Source organism: Camellia sinensis, chromosome 2 (assembly GCF_055761805.1).
Source record: "Camellia sinensis isolate YWXY chromosome 2, ASM5576180v1, whole genome shotgun sequence".
Taxonomy (NCBI): Eukaryota; Viridiplantae; Streptophyta; class Magnoliopsida; order Ericales; family Theaceae; genus Camellia; species Camellia sinensis.
In genome coordinates this window covers 169,057,591-169,073,016 of record NC_138962.1, presented here as the reverse complement: position 1 = coordinate 169,073,016, position 15,426 = coordinate 169,057,591, and the positions used below count along the sequence as shown (strand labels likewise).

Below are 15,426 nucleotides of genomic sequence, written 5' to 3'. Positions count from 1 at the left end.
CCTTTCATCTCAAAGCACACCATTAATTAGTTTATTTTTTTATTACAATTTTAACCTCAAGTAAAATCACCACAAAGGATAAAGAGCTATGATACACACCATTTGTATAATTACCATAAAGGACAATAATGAATATAATACACATCAAGAATCTCAAATGTTACTTACATATCTTATCTCTCAAGAATCCAAAAACCCTAAAACAAAAACCAAAAACCAAAAACCCTTAAAGAAAAAACCAATAATATATGTATTATTGAAAATTTTGATTGGATTCAATGATGGATGCATCTGACAATATTGGTTCGGAACAATGGAGCAAGGAAAAAGTTTTTTATTTTTATTTTTTTTCGTTTTCGTGTAATTGCTGAGTGGTGAATCGTTTGCATTAGTTCGGTTATCCAGAGTCAAATAATAAATCCATGTTCGACTACCTACAACCGAACAAATTGTATATGTTCGATTTCATAGTGTCAAATGTGTTTCAATTATTCGGTTTATAAGTATCGAACAAACACCAATTGTTCGGTTAGAAACAGTCGAACAATTCCACTTAGTTTGACTTTGTAATGCCGAATGAAAATTCTCACCTATTATATCTACAGTGTGGAGTTGTTTCCAACTATGACGACAATGAGCACCACCGGCGTCTTGAGGAGTCTTCACCAATGGTTTTGTCCACCACTGGTTTTAATGCAACACATTGGAATGACAATCAAATAGAGAATGGAGGAAGAGATGGATCGTGGATGGAGGTGGGGTGTGTGAGTAAGTGAGTGAGGGTAATAATAGAAGATTGTGGGTGAGGTGTGTGAGTAAGGGTCAAGATGGAAAATTGTGGTGTGTATTGAACAAATTGTTTATTTATCAATTTATTAAAAATGTGCCTTAAGTAGTGGTGTGCCTTGAGATAAAAAGTTATGTGTAAATAGAGTCACCCCTAAAATTTTCAACAAAAACAAATTCTACACAAATTTGTGTCAATTTAGTCCTTATAATTTTAATTGTAAGAGTTATACTTTTTAATTTTTCACGTTGTGTCAATTTAATAAATTTGATCAAATCCTTTAAAAATCGGACAAAAATCAAGAATAAAATAGTCAATTCAAAACGGCATGAATCGTTTTAAATTGGATAAATTACACTTTGTCCCTTTTAAGTTTAGTTATTTTTTTACTTTAACTCTTGAAATTTGATTTTTCTCACTTTGGCTCTTCATGTTTTAAATTTTTTTGAGTTTATTCATAAAACTAACTTTTATTCAAAATTAGACAAAAAAGTGTCGCATTAATGATCACATAACATAAAAAATATATTATATTAGGGTTTGAGTTTATGTTAGAGGTGTGAGTTATATATAATAAAATATTTTTATACCACATGATTGTTAATGTATCATTTTCTATTTAATTTTAGATAGAATCAGTTTTTGGAATAAATTGAGAAAAACTTGAAGCACGAAGGGTTAAAGTGAGGAAAAACGAACTTTAAGGCCCAAGGTAAGAAAATGGACAAGCATAAAGGGAATAAAGTGTAATTTACCCTTTTAAATTGGACATTGACCCCTTAAATATTTTTTAAGATATCTAATGATCTATTTTGTCATTTGATTTTGGTATAGAATGTTTTTAATTGGATTAAATTGAAAAAATATAAAATGGATACAATTAGAACTATAATGGACAAATGACACGGCTACAGGACTATGGTTATAATTTGTGTAAAATATAATCTCTAATATTCTTAATTAATGCTTTCAAAAGTTTAATAAGGTGAAGTGTATAAGGTGAATAAATTACAAATTAAATTATTAACTACTCACACTACAGAAAATTAAGATTTTAGAGTAAAAAATTTAAGAACGAAATCACCTTTTAGAGATGAAATATTTTAGCTGTCAAATGTTTCATTTTTATATTTTTAGCTACGGAATTGACATTTAATAGTGAATTATTATTGTTTTGAAACAAAAATTATCAGAAAGTAAACTTTACGGCGCAAAACTATAATTTTTCCCTAAAATTGCATTTATGAGTAATGTTTTCAAAATTTTATCATCAAAAGGTTTTTTTTTTTTTAGACTTTTTTGAGATAGTTTTGGTGATGACATCTCACATGATATTGAAATTGGGCTCTTAATATTTTTTGAAACAAAATTTATACTTTTGAGAATGAAAAAGTAATTTTTAAAACACCTTATGGAAATTTCTCCGGTGTGCAGTTACGTAACTTTACACGAACTTACATAAATGATCTCATAAAAATGCACAAGTTAAACCCAAATTCGTTGAATCACATAAGTTTCATGAATTTACGTAAATTTATATTCAACTTATATATTTTTGTGAGATTACTTATGTAGATTTATAAAAACTTACGTAATTTTTATAATAGGATTACATAAGGTATGCATTGCACACCTGAGCAATTTCCAAGTCATATATGTTGGAGTGTCACAATGAAATGCAAGTCCCACATCTATATAATTATAGAACCCAAGTTTATCATGAGTTTAACGTTTAATTCAATAAGAATATCAATTTTCAGTTGAAGCCTGAGCCAACAATATTAAAAGACCTACAAATCCAGCATTAGTTCTTTAATCTATTGTTGCAATAAAAGATTTTAGATTAGAAAATTTTCTAGTGTGCACAATCTTATAATAAAATTATGTAAGTTTACACAAACTTATATAAACGATCTTATAAAAATGTGTAAGTTGAATACAAAGTAGAGAAATGAATAAACCCCAGAACTTACTCACCACCATGACCCATAACCTTCCAAAATTCTTTATCATGGATCAAGTAAAAGGTCACAAAATAAATAGATAAATAATTATTAAAAACCAAACTAATATTAAAATGATCCAACATTTACTGTATGAATTTTATATATAATTAAATTTTTTAAAATGAATGATTCACCTTGAGTCAAGTCATTCTTTATGAAAATTATACATCAAATTTCTGTCTGTATATATAAATTTATAGGCCCTGTTTATTTGGAGAGTTAGAGGAGGGATTGAGATTAGTAGTGAAGTGGGACCTATTAATATTGTGTTTATTTTGAGAGATAGGGAGGGGATTGATCGTGAACTCCGGATTAGGATAAGCCTCCCCAAGGGGATTCGGATGGGCCTCCAGGACTTGATATTAAAAAAAATAGTTCGGCGGACTAGAAATTTTTTATTTTATTTTTTACATGTCAGACATTTTTTTTAACATTAATGTTTAATTTTTTTTAATATTTTTTGTTAAGTAAATATCATTATTTTATTTGTTTTATTTTTTTTGGAAATTTTTTATTTTATTTGTATTTTTTTTTTTAATTTTTTACGTGTTGAGCATTTTTTTTAAAATATTAATGTTTAATGTTTTGTATTTTTTTATTTGTTTTATTATTTTATATTTATTTTATATAAAAATAAATTAACAATCTCTACACTAACAACTATTATCAAAACAAACACAATTTTACTTAATCTCCTTACTATCAATCCCTTCATTATTAATCCTTTCACTATCAATCCCTTCATTATTAATCCTTTCACTATCAATCCCTTCCATATAACCTCTGAAAACGAAGAGGACATACGTTAAAGAATGACCCAACTAATCAAAATTTGTCCGTGTGTATCAATTATTGAATGACTAGAGGTAAAACAAACAGGACATACGTTAAAGAATGACCCAACTAATCAAATTTGTCCGTGTGTATCAATTATTGAATGACTTCCCAACAAAGCAAAGAAAAAAAAAAAAAAAAAATTCTATAATGCGAGAAGTTATTGGTTGGTCTTAGGGATCACCACGTGGTGTCCCAATAAGGCCTCGTTTGGGAACAGATTATTTTAGTATCTTTTTGATTTTTTGGTTAAAATATGAGAAAAAAAAAATTAATATGTTTGGGGTATTTTTTGGTTTTTTATGAAAACATGTGCAAAAAATAGAGAGAAAATAGAATCTTTGACTTTTTGGTATAGATTATAAGCTTTTTGGTTTTTTTAATAACTTTTTGACTTTTAAGCTAAACTAGTTACTTGCCAAAACGAGGCCTAAGATTGTGATTGATGAAAAAAGTGACGCCCACAAATTTATATTGAATGATTGGAGAATATGAAAAAATATAATTAATTATGATTGGTGAAAGATACACTCACGCGATGCTCAAGGAGCAATCAATAATTTTTCCTATAATACTAGCATTTTTTCTATATAAATCCATGAATACAAATACTGGGTGTTTTGAAAAGTTTGTTAAAAATTGATTTTTTTAAATTCTTTTTTTGACTTTTTGTAACTTTTTTTTTTTTTTGTAAAAAAAACTGATTTTCTTGTAATTTTTTTTTGTGACTTTTTTATATAAAAAAATTAAAAAGTCAAAAAACTAATTTTTTTATCTTATTCCCAAAACACCCCTACAAGGCACAAGATAACTGTCACAGACAAAGACAGAGAAAAAGAAAAAGAAAAAGAAAGAGAGAGAGAGAGAGAGACAGAGAGAGATGAGTAGTGGAAAAGAATTGGCGAAGAGAGTAGGAGTTGAAATACAGAAAGGGGATGGCTACGCGTTTCACCGGACGCGTAGAGTTAGAAGATCAAAAGGTGAATCATCTTATGAGGAAGCTGTTGTGCTAACCACCAAGCACAAAAACACCATCACCAAAGTCATCCTCCTCGATCGTCGAGTTGAGGTAAGAAATGAAATTATATAGAACATTATTCTTAATTAGAATTTGAGGTTATTGGCTGTTGCGGATCTTGGGCACACCAGGGGACACTCACAAGCAAAAATACAAGACTTTTAACGTGGTTCGGCAAACCGGCCTACGTCCACGGGAGCGATGTTGTTATATATCAACAAATGGAGGAGATTACACACTCTCAACTCACTGTCTCTCTATATAACACACTCTCTCACACTCTCTGATACACAAACAGAATATAGCTCTCACTATCTCTCTCTGTTTTGTGCCTCTCTCTCAGCAGTGTGTTTCTCTCTTGTGCTATGTTTGCCGTGTATTCAACTCACCATCACCATTCCATTTTATACACCAAAACAGAAGGTTGAGGAGGCCTTCACATGGCCAACTCTATGCTTTCTCCTTTGTTGCTGGCGCATGGCAAGCCTCATGGCTGCCAACTCAAGCCTCATGACTTGCCAACTCATGCCAACTTCTTTTGCCTTCCTTTTACCATGTGGGTTGGCCATCCTTCCATGTGGCTGCCAACTCAATTTGGGTTGATCTCCTACAAATCACCCCCTCAACCCATATGAGGTGATCCATAATAGCACCCCCTGCCTGGAGTGCCCGGCACCCCCTCACTGGGGTGCCATGCAAAGCTTACTTTGCAACTCTTTGAGATGGCATCTCTCCCTTCCATCCAGTCTTGGAGAGATCCCAATATGTCTCTAATTCAGGAGCAAAAGAAACTTTCTTCCCTGGGACATGCTTTGCTGTCTTGGTCTCTTTGCTCTGAGCTGTCTTTAAAATTGGCCGCAATGGCTCCGTCTTGTGCACCTCCGAACTGCCTCCATGCATTCTTGTACACTTTGGTTGCCATGTCTGCTGGGCCCTTTGTCTCTTCTGTGCATGTCCTGTACGTCTTGCCCGGTAAGTGACAGTAGCTCCGTCTGTCACAACCTTCTCCACAAGCCTGTACAGATTCCCCTCCAGTCGTCCATGTAGCATCACCGTATCTCCATGGATGACTTTGAGATTTCCTTTGCTAGATGTGAAGCTATAACCCTTCATGTCTAGCATACTTAAGGAAATTAGATTCTTCTTCAGTCTTGGCACGTGTCGGACTCCATCCAACGTGAAAATTTTTCCATCTTCCATTCTCAGCCGTACTGTTCCCATGCCAACAATCTTACACACAGTGTTGTTAGCCACTCGAACAATACCTCCATCCTTGGCTTGGTAGGTAGAAAAAAGTTTCTTATCCATGCATATATGATATGTGCTTCCGGAATCTAAGATCCAGTCAGGTTTCGTCATACTCGACGAAACTGTAAATGCATACTCATCCTTAGCATTTACTGCAGCAGCGACATTTGATGAGCTCGCCTGTTCCTTGTGTGCCTTGTCCTCCTTGAGCTTTGCACAGTCTTTTATGAGGTGATCCTCCTGATCACAGTAATAACACTTTCTCCTGAAGCCTGACCTTGATTGCGAACGTCCTCTTGATTTGGATCTACCCCGTCTATTATTGGACCTACCTCTGCCTTGCTCATTTTCTGAGGCAACCATGGCATTTTCTTCTGGGTGTTTGCTACTGCTACCTTCCTGTTTCTTCATCGACTCATGAGAAATGAGCGTAGCAATCACCTCATCCAGTCCAAGAGCATCCTTCCCGTACAATAGAGTTGTCCTGAGATGCTCATATGATGCAGGTAGAGAGACTAGCAAGATCATAGCCCTATCTTCCTCCTGGGTCTTGTCTCCAATGGTGTCCAATTCCATTATGATCCTATTGAACTCGTCCAGATGTTCTGTGAGGTTCGCACCTTCTGGCATTCTAAGTGTATATAGCTGCCTCTTCAGAGATAACCGGTTTGTCAAAGACTTTGACTTGTACCTCATCTCTAACTTTGCCCATAGCTCCGCCGGATCTACTTCACTGATGACTTTCCGGAGTGTGTTGTTCCCGAGATACAACTGAATTGTACTGTTTGCCAATTCTCTCAACTCCTCCCACTTGTCATCCTTCATGTCTTCCGGTTTGTTGGATTTTTTGAGAAGAGCCTTCACCAGACCTTCTCGTGTTAAAATGTTTTTCACCCTTTGCTGCCACAGGGTAAAGTCATTACTGCCATTAAAAGGCTCAATCATGAAACTTGCGCCTTTTCCTGCCATTGTAAATTTCTTCCCTTTTTAAAGAAATTTCAATTTAAGAATCTGACCGTACGGATGGGTCCGGAATATTCCAAATAGTTGGAACGCACTATTGGATCGCCAAAAACGGACTCTGAATGGCCTAGATCTAGGCAAAAGAGTTTGAATGCCTCCGATTCAAAAACTAACCGTACGGATGTGTCCGGAATACTCCAAATAGTTGGAACTCACTATTGGATCGCCAAAAACGGACTCCGAATGGCCTAGATCTAGCCAAAACAGTTTCAACGGTTCAGATCTGCTGAATCTGGTGCGCTGAGATGCACCGGATAATTTCTCCGGTCAACGGCTCGGTCAACGGCGCAGGCGGCGCGGTCAACGGAGGATCGGCGGCGTGGTCAACGCGGCTGACGGCTGGTCAACTCGGCTTGGTCAGCGGCTCAGGCTGACTGGGCAGGACACGTGGCACCCTTTGCTGACGTGTCGCCACGTGTTACCGACGTGGCACGCTGACGCGGCCTGCGCGTGTCGTACATGCGCCTTCCCCACTCGTCTTCTTTCTTCAGCTGCGCGTGGAGCGCGTGCGTGAGACTGGGCTGACGCGCCGGCTGTCCTCACGGCGCGTGGTAGCGCGTGCAGAGACTGGGACTCACGCGCGTTTTTCAGAGAGCGCGTGAGAGCGCGTGCTGAGTCTTCTGGGCTCTATTTTTGCTGTTCTGGACTCCTCTCCTCCTGACCTTCCTCCTGGTATGCTCAAAAGTGGATTTCGACCACTTCGAAATCTGGACACTTTCGGAAAAAACTCGATTTTTCTCCACCCGGGCTCTGATACCAATTGTTGCGGATCTTGGGCACACCAGGGGACACTCACAAGCAAAAATACAAGACTTTTAACGTGGTTCGGCAAACCGGCCTACGTCCACGGGAGCGATGTTGTTATATATTAACAAATGGAGGAGATTACACACTCTCAACTCACTGTCTCTCTATATAACACACTCTCTCACACTCTCTGATACACAAACAGAATATAGCTCTCACTATCTCTCTCTGTTTTGTGCCTCTCTCTCAGCAGTGTGTTTCTCTCTTGTGCTATGTTTGCCGTGTATTCAACTCACCATCACCATTCCATTTTATACACCAAAACAGAAGGTGGAGGAGGCCTTCACATGGCCAACTCTATGCTTTCTCCTTTGTTGCTGGCGCATGGCAAGCCTCATGGCTGCCAACTCAAGCCTCATGACTTGCCAACTCATGCCAACTTCTTTTGCCTTCCTTTTACCATGTGGGTTGGCCACCCTTCCATGTGGCTGCCAACTCAATTTGGGTTGATCTCCTACATTGGCCTCCTTCGATTTGGGCTTTTTTTGATAGGAAATGCTCTGAATCTACTTTTATTAACACATAATGATAGAGATTAACATGAGTAAAATGAATAAAAATGACTGATGCTTTTTTTGGATAAATTTTGAGTTCGTAATTTTGACTTTGTAGTGTTGTTTTTTAATAATTTATAATTGGATTGATTGGTTTGAAGAGGGGGTGGGGGGAGGGAGGGTGGGAAATCTCTCTCTTGGTCTTAATCATTTGTTTGAGTTGAGTTATTAAAGAGGGGAGAAACGTGGAGACCTGTAACGGAAGAAAGATCAATCATTTTATGTTACAATTGACTTTTTAAATCTCTTCAAAATTGGACAATTGAGAGAAAACAACAATGATAGAGATTCTCTTTTTTGGAGACTCTACAGTTGCGTTTGGTAGAGTTTTCTAAATATGATTTGAGAATAGAGTTGTATTTTGAGTTTGTAAGTTTTAGAATTATGTTTTGAGTGTGTAAAATTTGTTGGTAAATGAGTTTTGAAAAGAGTGAAGAATTTTTGATGTGACATATAATATTTGATACAAAACTTACAACTCATAACCAAACACATAACGCAAAATTCTATTAAAGTTCATAAAAAAATTAAAAAATTCAAAAAATAATTTTTATTGAATATATAAAAATTAACATGTGTCAATTGTCAAAAAAGAAAAAAAAAATTGCAGTCTTCTGGTCAGCCGGCCAGATGACCGGTGGGACGTCCATTGGGACGACCGGTTAGTCCAAATTTTCCCGCCTTCAACGGCGTTTTCAAAAGTGAGTGTGGAATTAATTTTTAAAAATCATAAACAAACACCATGTTCAAATCAAGCTCTGGAACTAACATTCCAGAGCTTCACCAAACAGAGCCTACAAGTGATTCACACCACTCATGATATGGACCCCACACATGTATGAGTGGGCCCAACCTGTTTAGGCTCAGGCTTGAGACCAGCTCGAGACCCTAGCCCAATTAGGCCTAGGTTTGACCCATCGACCCGCTCAAGGCCCACTCGAAGCTTGACCCGAGGCCCAATGTCATTTTTTAGTGAAAAATAATAAAATTTTGATGAAAAAAATTTAAAAAAAAAAACAAAAAAAATGTTCAAGCTTGCCCAAGTCCGACCCAAGCCTAGGCCCACTGGTTTGAATACCCCTGGGCTTGGGCCTAATTTTTTGGTACATGGGTTGGCTTACGAGGCCCAACATGGGCCGGCCCAAGCCCGGGCCCAGGTGGGCCAGAGCGAGATGGACCAGACCAAATTTACATCCTTGGAAGAAATGTGTAGACATGTAAAGGAAGAAAGATCAATCATTTTATGTTACAATTCACTTTTTGAATCTCTTCAAAATTGGACAAACTGATAGAAAATAAATGAAATGGTTACTAATTTTACGTAGCACTAAAATTATTATTTAATTTGGAAGATTTGATTTGATTTTTCTTTTATTTAGGCCAAGTTTGGCATGTGGAGAAAAAGCAAAAAAGTCAAAAAGTTACTCAAAAAGTTAAAAAGTTATCACTATTCACTAAAAGTAAAAAATTATGGCTACACAACTCTCAATCCTAATTTTTCCCTACACACTAATTTATACAATTTTTTAATACACATTTTTTTTATAAAAAGTCAAAAAATTAACCCAAACAACCATATTTTTTTCCTCAACTTTTTAGTCCAAAAAGTTAAAAAGTACACTTATTTAAGATATCCCAAACAACCCCAATTTAGCCTGTGATATGCACTTCCGTGCATATTATATGCATTCTACCATTAATTAGCATAATTTTAACATAAAATTTCATAATATTAATTAAAAAATATGTAATCTCGTCACAAATTAGCGTAACAAAAAATATTAAATTTTATGGTTGATATTATAAAAATTTGTAACTTGATTACGATATTTTTTGTTATGTCAATTTTTGACAAGATTATATATTTTGTGATTGAGGTTGCAAAATTTTATAACAAAATTATGCCAATTTATGGTAGGCACATATGGTATGATCTTTAAGCGGATGCACACCATATAGTTCCCTTTATTTAAACAAGATTTGGTTAAAATTCATATATATTTTTTCGTTTTTTCTTGAGCTTGACCAAACAAGAGTGGAAATCACAATCTTTATCTTTTCTTTTTCTTTTTTTCTTCTATTCTCTCATAACTTAACAAATCATTTATTTATTTTTTCCCCCTGGATATCGAAACATAATACTGTACTCATTTTCAGAAAAAAGTAAAAATAAAATATTGAAACTAGCTTCTCTTTGGTCCAAAAACTGGAGTAGAAGGTCCAGTTGAGGGGGTTGTTGGCCTACCTCGAAGCCCACCTCTGTAATCCAAATGTTTTATCACTAATACTTTCTGATCAAATCATCTGTTAAAATATATATATATATATATATAATATTATTAACCATAGAGTGATGATATATAAACGAAAAAAAAAATTGTGTAGAAAATTTATATTTGTATCCATTCATTTCAAATCAAAAGATCCATTAAAACGATTTACAATTTCCAAAGTACTACTCTCACATCATTCTTGTAAAATTTTTTATATAAATTTTTTTATTTGTAAATCATTTTCCTTGACCAAATAATTGAATCAAATTTGTCTTAAAAGAAAAAAAAGGGGGTAAAATGCAAATAAAGCCCTTAAGGTTGCTTAAAATACGATTTGTCTCGTATAATTCAGAAATTACATTGCAACCCTTGAAATTCTAATTTCATAACAAATGTCCCATTTTATTAATAAATAATCAAGTCAATTAATAGTCTTTAATAATGTTAGGAATTTATTTCAATTAATAATTCAAGTTATTTTATCATTGTATAGAAGAATAGTTAGAAATTTCAGTTTTTTTGTTAACTCTGTTAAATAAAAAATTCTGACAAGAGGACATTTGTAATTTTTCAAACCGCATGGAACAATTCATATCTTAAACAAACTTGAAGATATTTGTAATTTACCCCTAAAATAGGGGAAATCCTATGGTGTGCACCCTTTAGGGGTGCATGCCATATGCACCCTACCACAAATTGGCGTAATGTTGTCACATAATTTTGTAACATTAATTACACAATACATAACCTCACCACAAATTAATATAAAATGTCTAAAATTTTGTTGTCGATATTATAGAAGTTTGTAGTTTGATTACAACATTTTTTCTTATGTCAATTTATGGTGATATTACACATTTTCTAAAATTTGATAACAAAGTTACGCCAATTTATAATAGAGTACACATTTCCACCATAGGCTTTCCCTGAAAAAAAAAAAAAAATTTAACTTTGATTTCAAGACCATCTATTTTTGCTAAATATCGTCCAATATGTAATCAACATTTCTTACATAAATTATGTACTTGACGGAAACCTTAAGATGAATGATTTGAATCTCATAGTAGGCCCACAGTCCCCTCAATTGGACTCTGCAGTTCCATGAGAGGGAAGCTTTCTTTAAAAATGTTAATACAAATTATAAAACCGTTGTATCACTTCATCACCGAATAGTATTAGCTATTAATAATAAGGGTAAAATACATTTTAACCCCCTGTGGTTTATCCAAAAACCCGGAGCCCCGTCGTAATTTCATTTGTAACACTTAAACCCTTAAATTTTATACCAAAGTACAATTTCGGGCCAATATAACGGAAGTTGTAAAAAGTCTAAATTACCCTCATTTTTTTCTCTAATTTTTTTCTTAATGCCATTACAAACCAGAATATTCCCTCATTTTTCTTTAAATTTTTTGTATTCTTCTACTTCTTTCTCATCCCATGGCGAACCACACACCTCTCATACCATCACCAAATACACATCTCTCTCTATCTCTCTAGAATTTAGTCCCAAACAAATACTCATCTCTCCCTCTCTAGAATTTAAACCCAAACAAACAATAACCTTTCTGTCTTTAGAATTTAGACCCAAACACACAATCCATAACTGCAAACGCCTACCAACCTCATCCCATCTCCTCCACTCAACCAACACCCACCACTACCCACTTTCTTCTTGCCACTACCCACTATCTCATTTCTCTAATTTTTTTTCTTTCCTTTTTGCCATGAATGTTGTATATATATATATATATGTAAGTATTTATACATTCGTGGGTTGTGTGGGGTTATTTTTCTTGTCTAATTTGGTTGGGCGGCCATGATAGTTTCTATGCAAGAAAAAAAAAAAAAGACAGAAACTGTTGCTAATGTAGCCAAAGAAAGAATTGATGGGTAGTTTCAATTATACATATATGATATATATACATACATATTTATTGATATGTATGATACATATTTACCTATACATAGTGTACATATATGTATGTGTGTGCATGGCTTTAATTTGAAAAAACACTTTGATTATGATCTACAAAATAGAGGCAGTGGGTATGTGCATTGAAATTGAAAAATCTTTTTGGGTTGATTCTTTTAGCTGAAAGAAGAGGTACAAGTTTTGAGCTGGTGGAAGAGAAAGGAGAAAATAAGGAAAAGATAATGTGATCTTGTGATTAACTTTAATTTCTGGGTTAAGCTTGGCTATCTTAATTTTAATTTCTGGGTTAACTTTATTTGAGTTAAGAGAATGATAGACATAGAATTCAGAAGAATAATGAAACAAAAATGAAAGGGAAAGATGGAGAAATGAGAGAGATAAGCTAAAGAGAGAGGGAAACATTTTAGAGAGAGAACCAACTTTTTTGGTTTTCAAAAAAAATTGGGAAGAAGAAGAAGCTAAGAAATTATCCAGTGTGATTGAGGAGGGAAAATTTTGATTTTTTAGTCATGCAACACACGCTCTGTTGAAACAAACGGTCCCATTTGAAATTGCACTTTGGTATGAAATTCAGGTGTTTAAGTGTTACAAATGAAACTATAAGGAGGCTCCGTGTTCTTTGAGTAAGCCACAAGGGGTTAAAGTGTAATTTACCCTAATAATAAATTACCATGTATTATTAATTTACCATGTAGACATAATAAGTAGTTACATTTCTTAATAATGGGTTCACTAGTATGTTAAATTTACACTATTTTTTAGATTTAAAAAAAGGAAATTATTTTTTCAAAAAAATTTAATTGATTCAATCATAATAATCACATAATTTTTTTAACAGAAAGTTCGGCACAATACACGTCCTGTTAAAAATGAGATAGCTCACTTCAGCCATCGCCATGCCCTGCATCGCTACAAGATGCTAGAGGAAGACCAAGTACAATGTGATATATGCGAGACAGACATTGTAGGCAAAGCCTGGGGCTGTCAAGACTTTGAATTCTTCATTCACAAGTCATGTAAAGACGTTCCACGACAGATCAAACACAAATCTCATCGTGGTGAAACACTCACCCTCCGATCTTCCACCCGTTATGAATCTGGAAAGTTCCGTTGCAATGCTTGTCGCGGCCTTGGCGAGGGCTTTCACTACCACTGCTGTCCTTGCAAGTTTGATCTCCACGTGGCGTGTGCTGGCACGCCCTATATTGTCTACTATGAGAAGCACAAAAAGCCGCTTACACTTTGCTATGATTTTCCCATTGAGACTTCTAGAACTGTCTACTGTAAAGTGTGTGACTCCAAGATTAGCAAGAATGGTTGGGCATACTATAACAAAGATTCCCATTTTATTGCTCATATTTATTGCGCATTCGATAATGAAGAGAAGGATTCGATTCTCACGATCCAGGACCGCTTACAATCGCTTCAAATGAAATGAGCAGCTAAGTAGGCAATTGGGTTATGTTAATTTATGTTGTTGATTCAGTTGTATGTTGTTATTGTCGTCATACAACAATGTTCATAGCAGCATTGCTGCCGTTGTAATTTGCTCAATTTTCTATGTTTGTGTACTTCAATTTGTAATGGTCATGTTTGATGTTCTATCCAATGTATTTGTACTTTTCATTCCATAATTAATTGTGTTTGATTGGCTTCAGGACATTTCTTTTCTAATATCTGTTTTCACTGAAAATACTATCTTTCCAATAGTTATTTGCAGTTTTATTTTGTTTCTCTCTCTCTCTCTACATCTATCTATCTATTCTAATATATAAAGTAAAGGCTGCAGGTGGTATTGACACATTTGTGCCTCATATTTTTGGATCGGATAGGGTTGGGAGTGGGGGGTGCATTTGCGGATTTGGGTTTGGATTTGAGTGGGGTGGGGGAGAATTTCATGAGAATTGAGTCGGGAGTGGGGGCAAGTAGGAAAAATAGGGGTGGGGTAAGGACCCCTAACCCGTACCCTACTCATTGTCATTCCTACGCGTGGGTCATATTATAGTATTAACTAGTCTCCAACTCCATACTTATGTAATTTAATTCTTGTATTATTTTAAATTATATTGCACCATTAGAATTACAAGTGGGAATTACAATTGTACGTTACTAACAAATTAACTTTAACACGGTCGAACCGTAAAATGCTACTATTACAATTCACCATCACTACAATGATACTGACACGTAAGCAAAGAGTGGTTCCCACCTAGACGCAAACACAGGGTCACCCTTATCAAATCTTATTCTCTCTTTACCATTCTTTATTGGGCGAAATAACTTGGTAGTTATGTCAAGAAAAAGTAAATACAAAATAATGAAAAGCATTACAATTGTTAAAAATTAAAATTATAAACTTCTTTATTAATTTGTAATTTATTTTTATTGCCACCAACGCGGTGTAATTGTCCCTTCTTTATTCAGACTCTTCATCCTCAAGAGCTATTCATCCACCAAACCTCCATCATCTCCATAGTTTAAACAGTACATGATTGAATATACAATATACAATTTACAATATACATGTACATATATATATATATATACATATATCCCATATCAAATCAATATTTGATGAACACACTTATTACTGAGGAAGACACTCAAAACTAGTATCCAATTTTCCCAACTTTTTTTTTAACTCAAAACAAAAACTGCAAAATTTAAATTGTAACTGAAACACCAAAATCACCATTCACGAACTGAGAAAATAGTTGGGGAAGGGACTCTGATATTAACAATAGTGTTAAGAAATATGGACTGGGGCTTGTGACGTTGGCCATAATTATCGTGTTAAATGGGGAAAACGATGGACCGATGATGGGTGTTTAAGGGAGAACATGTTGGTCTAGGAGAGGAAGGAGAGGAAGTGGGAAGGGAGTTGTCAACAGGGAAGAAGTGGTTAGAAGAGGTGCTGGGGGTTCCATGGTGGAGGAAACC

General features: G+C 34.9%; 1 protein-coding gene across 1 annotated transcript; it reads left to right on the top strand.

The window, feature by feature from the left end:
* Positions 1-4,457: 4,457 nt before the first annotated feature.
* On the top strand, positions 4,458-14,143 carry LOC114323876 (protein VACUOLELESS GAMETOPHYTES). Its single transcript, XM_028271545.2, has 2 exons — positions 4,458-4,696; positions 13,325-14,143. Exons 1-2 carry the CDS (start codon positions 4,508-4,510, stop codon positions 13,922-13,924), a joined length of 789 nt encoding a protein of 262 aa, XP_028127346.2. The 5' UTR covers positions 4,458-4,507; the 3' UTR covers positions 13,925-14,143.
* The last annotated feature ends 1,283 nt before the right edge of the window (positions 14,144-15,426 follow it).

Excerpts from the sequence above, each read along its gene's own strand:
- LOC114323876 (XM_028271545.2), top strand. The coding sequence starts at position 4,508 with ATGAGTAGTGGAAAAGAATTGGCGAAGAGAGTAGGAGTTGAAATACAG. Across the intron at positions 4,697-13,324 it reads TCCTCGATCGTCGAGTTGAG|AAAGTTCGGCACAATACACG; the intron begins GTAAGAAATGAA and ends TTTTTTTAACAG.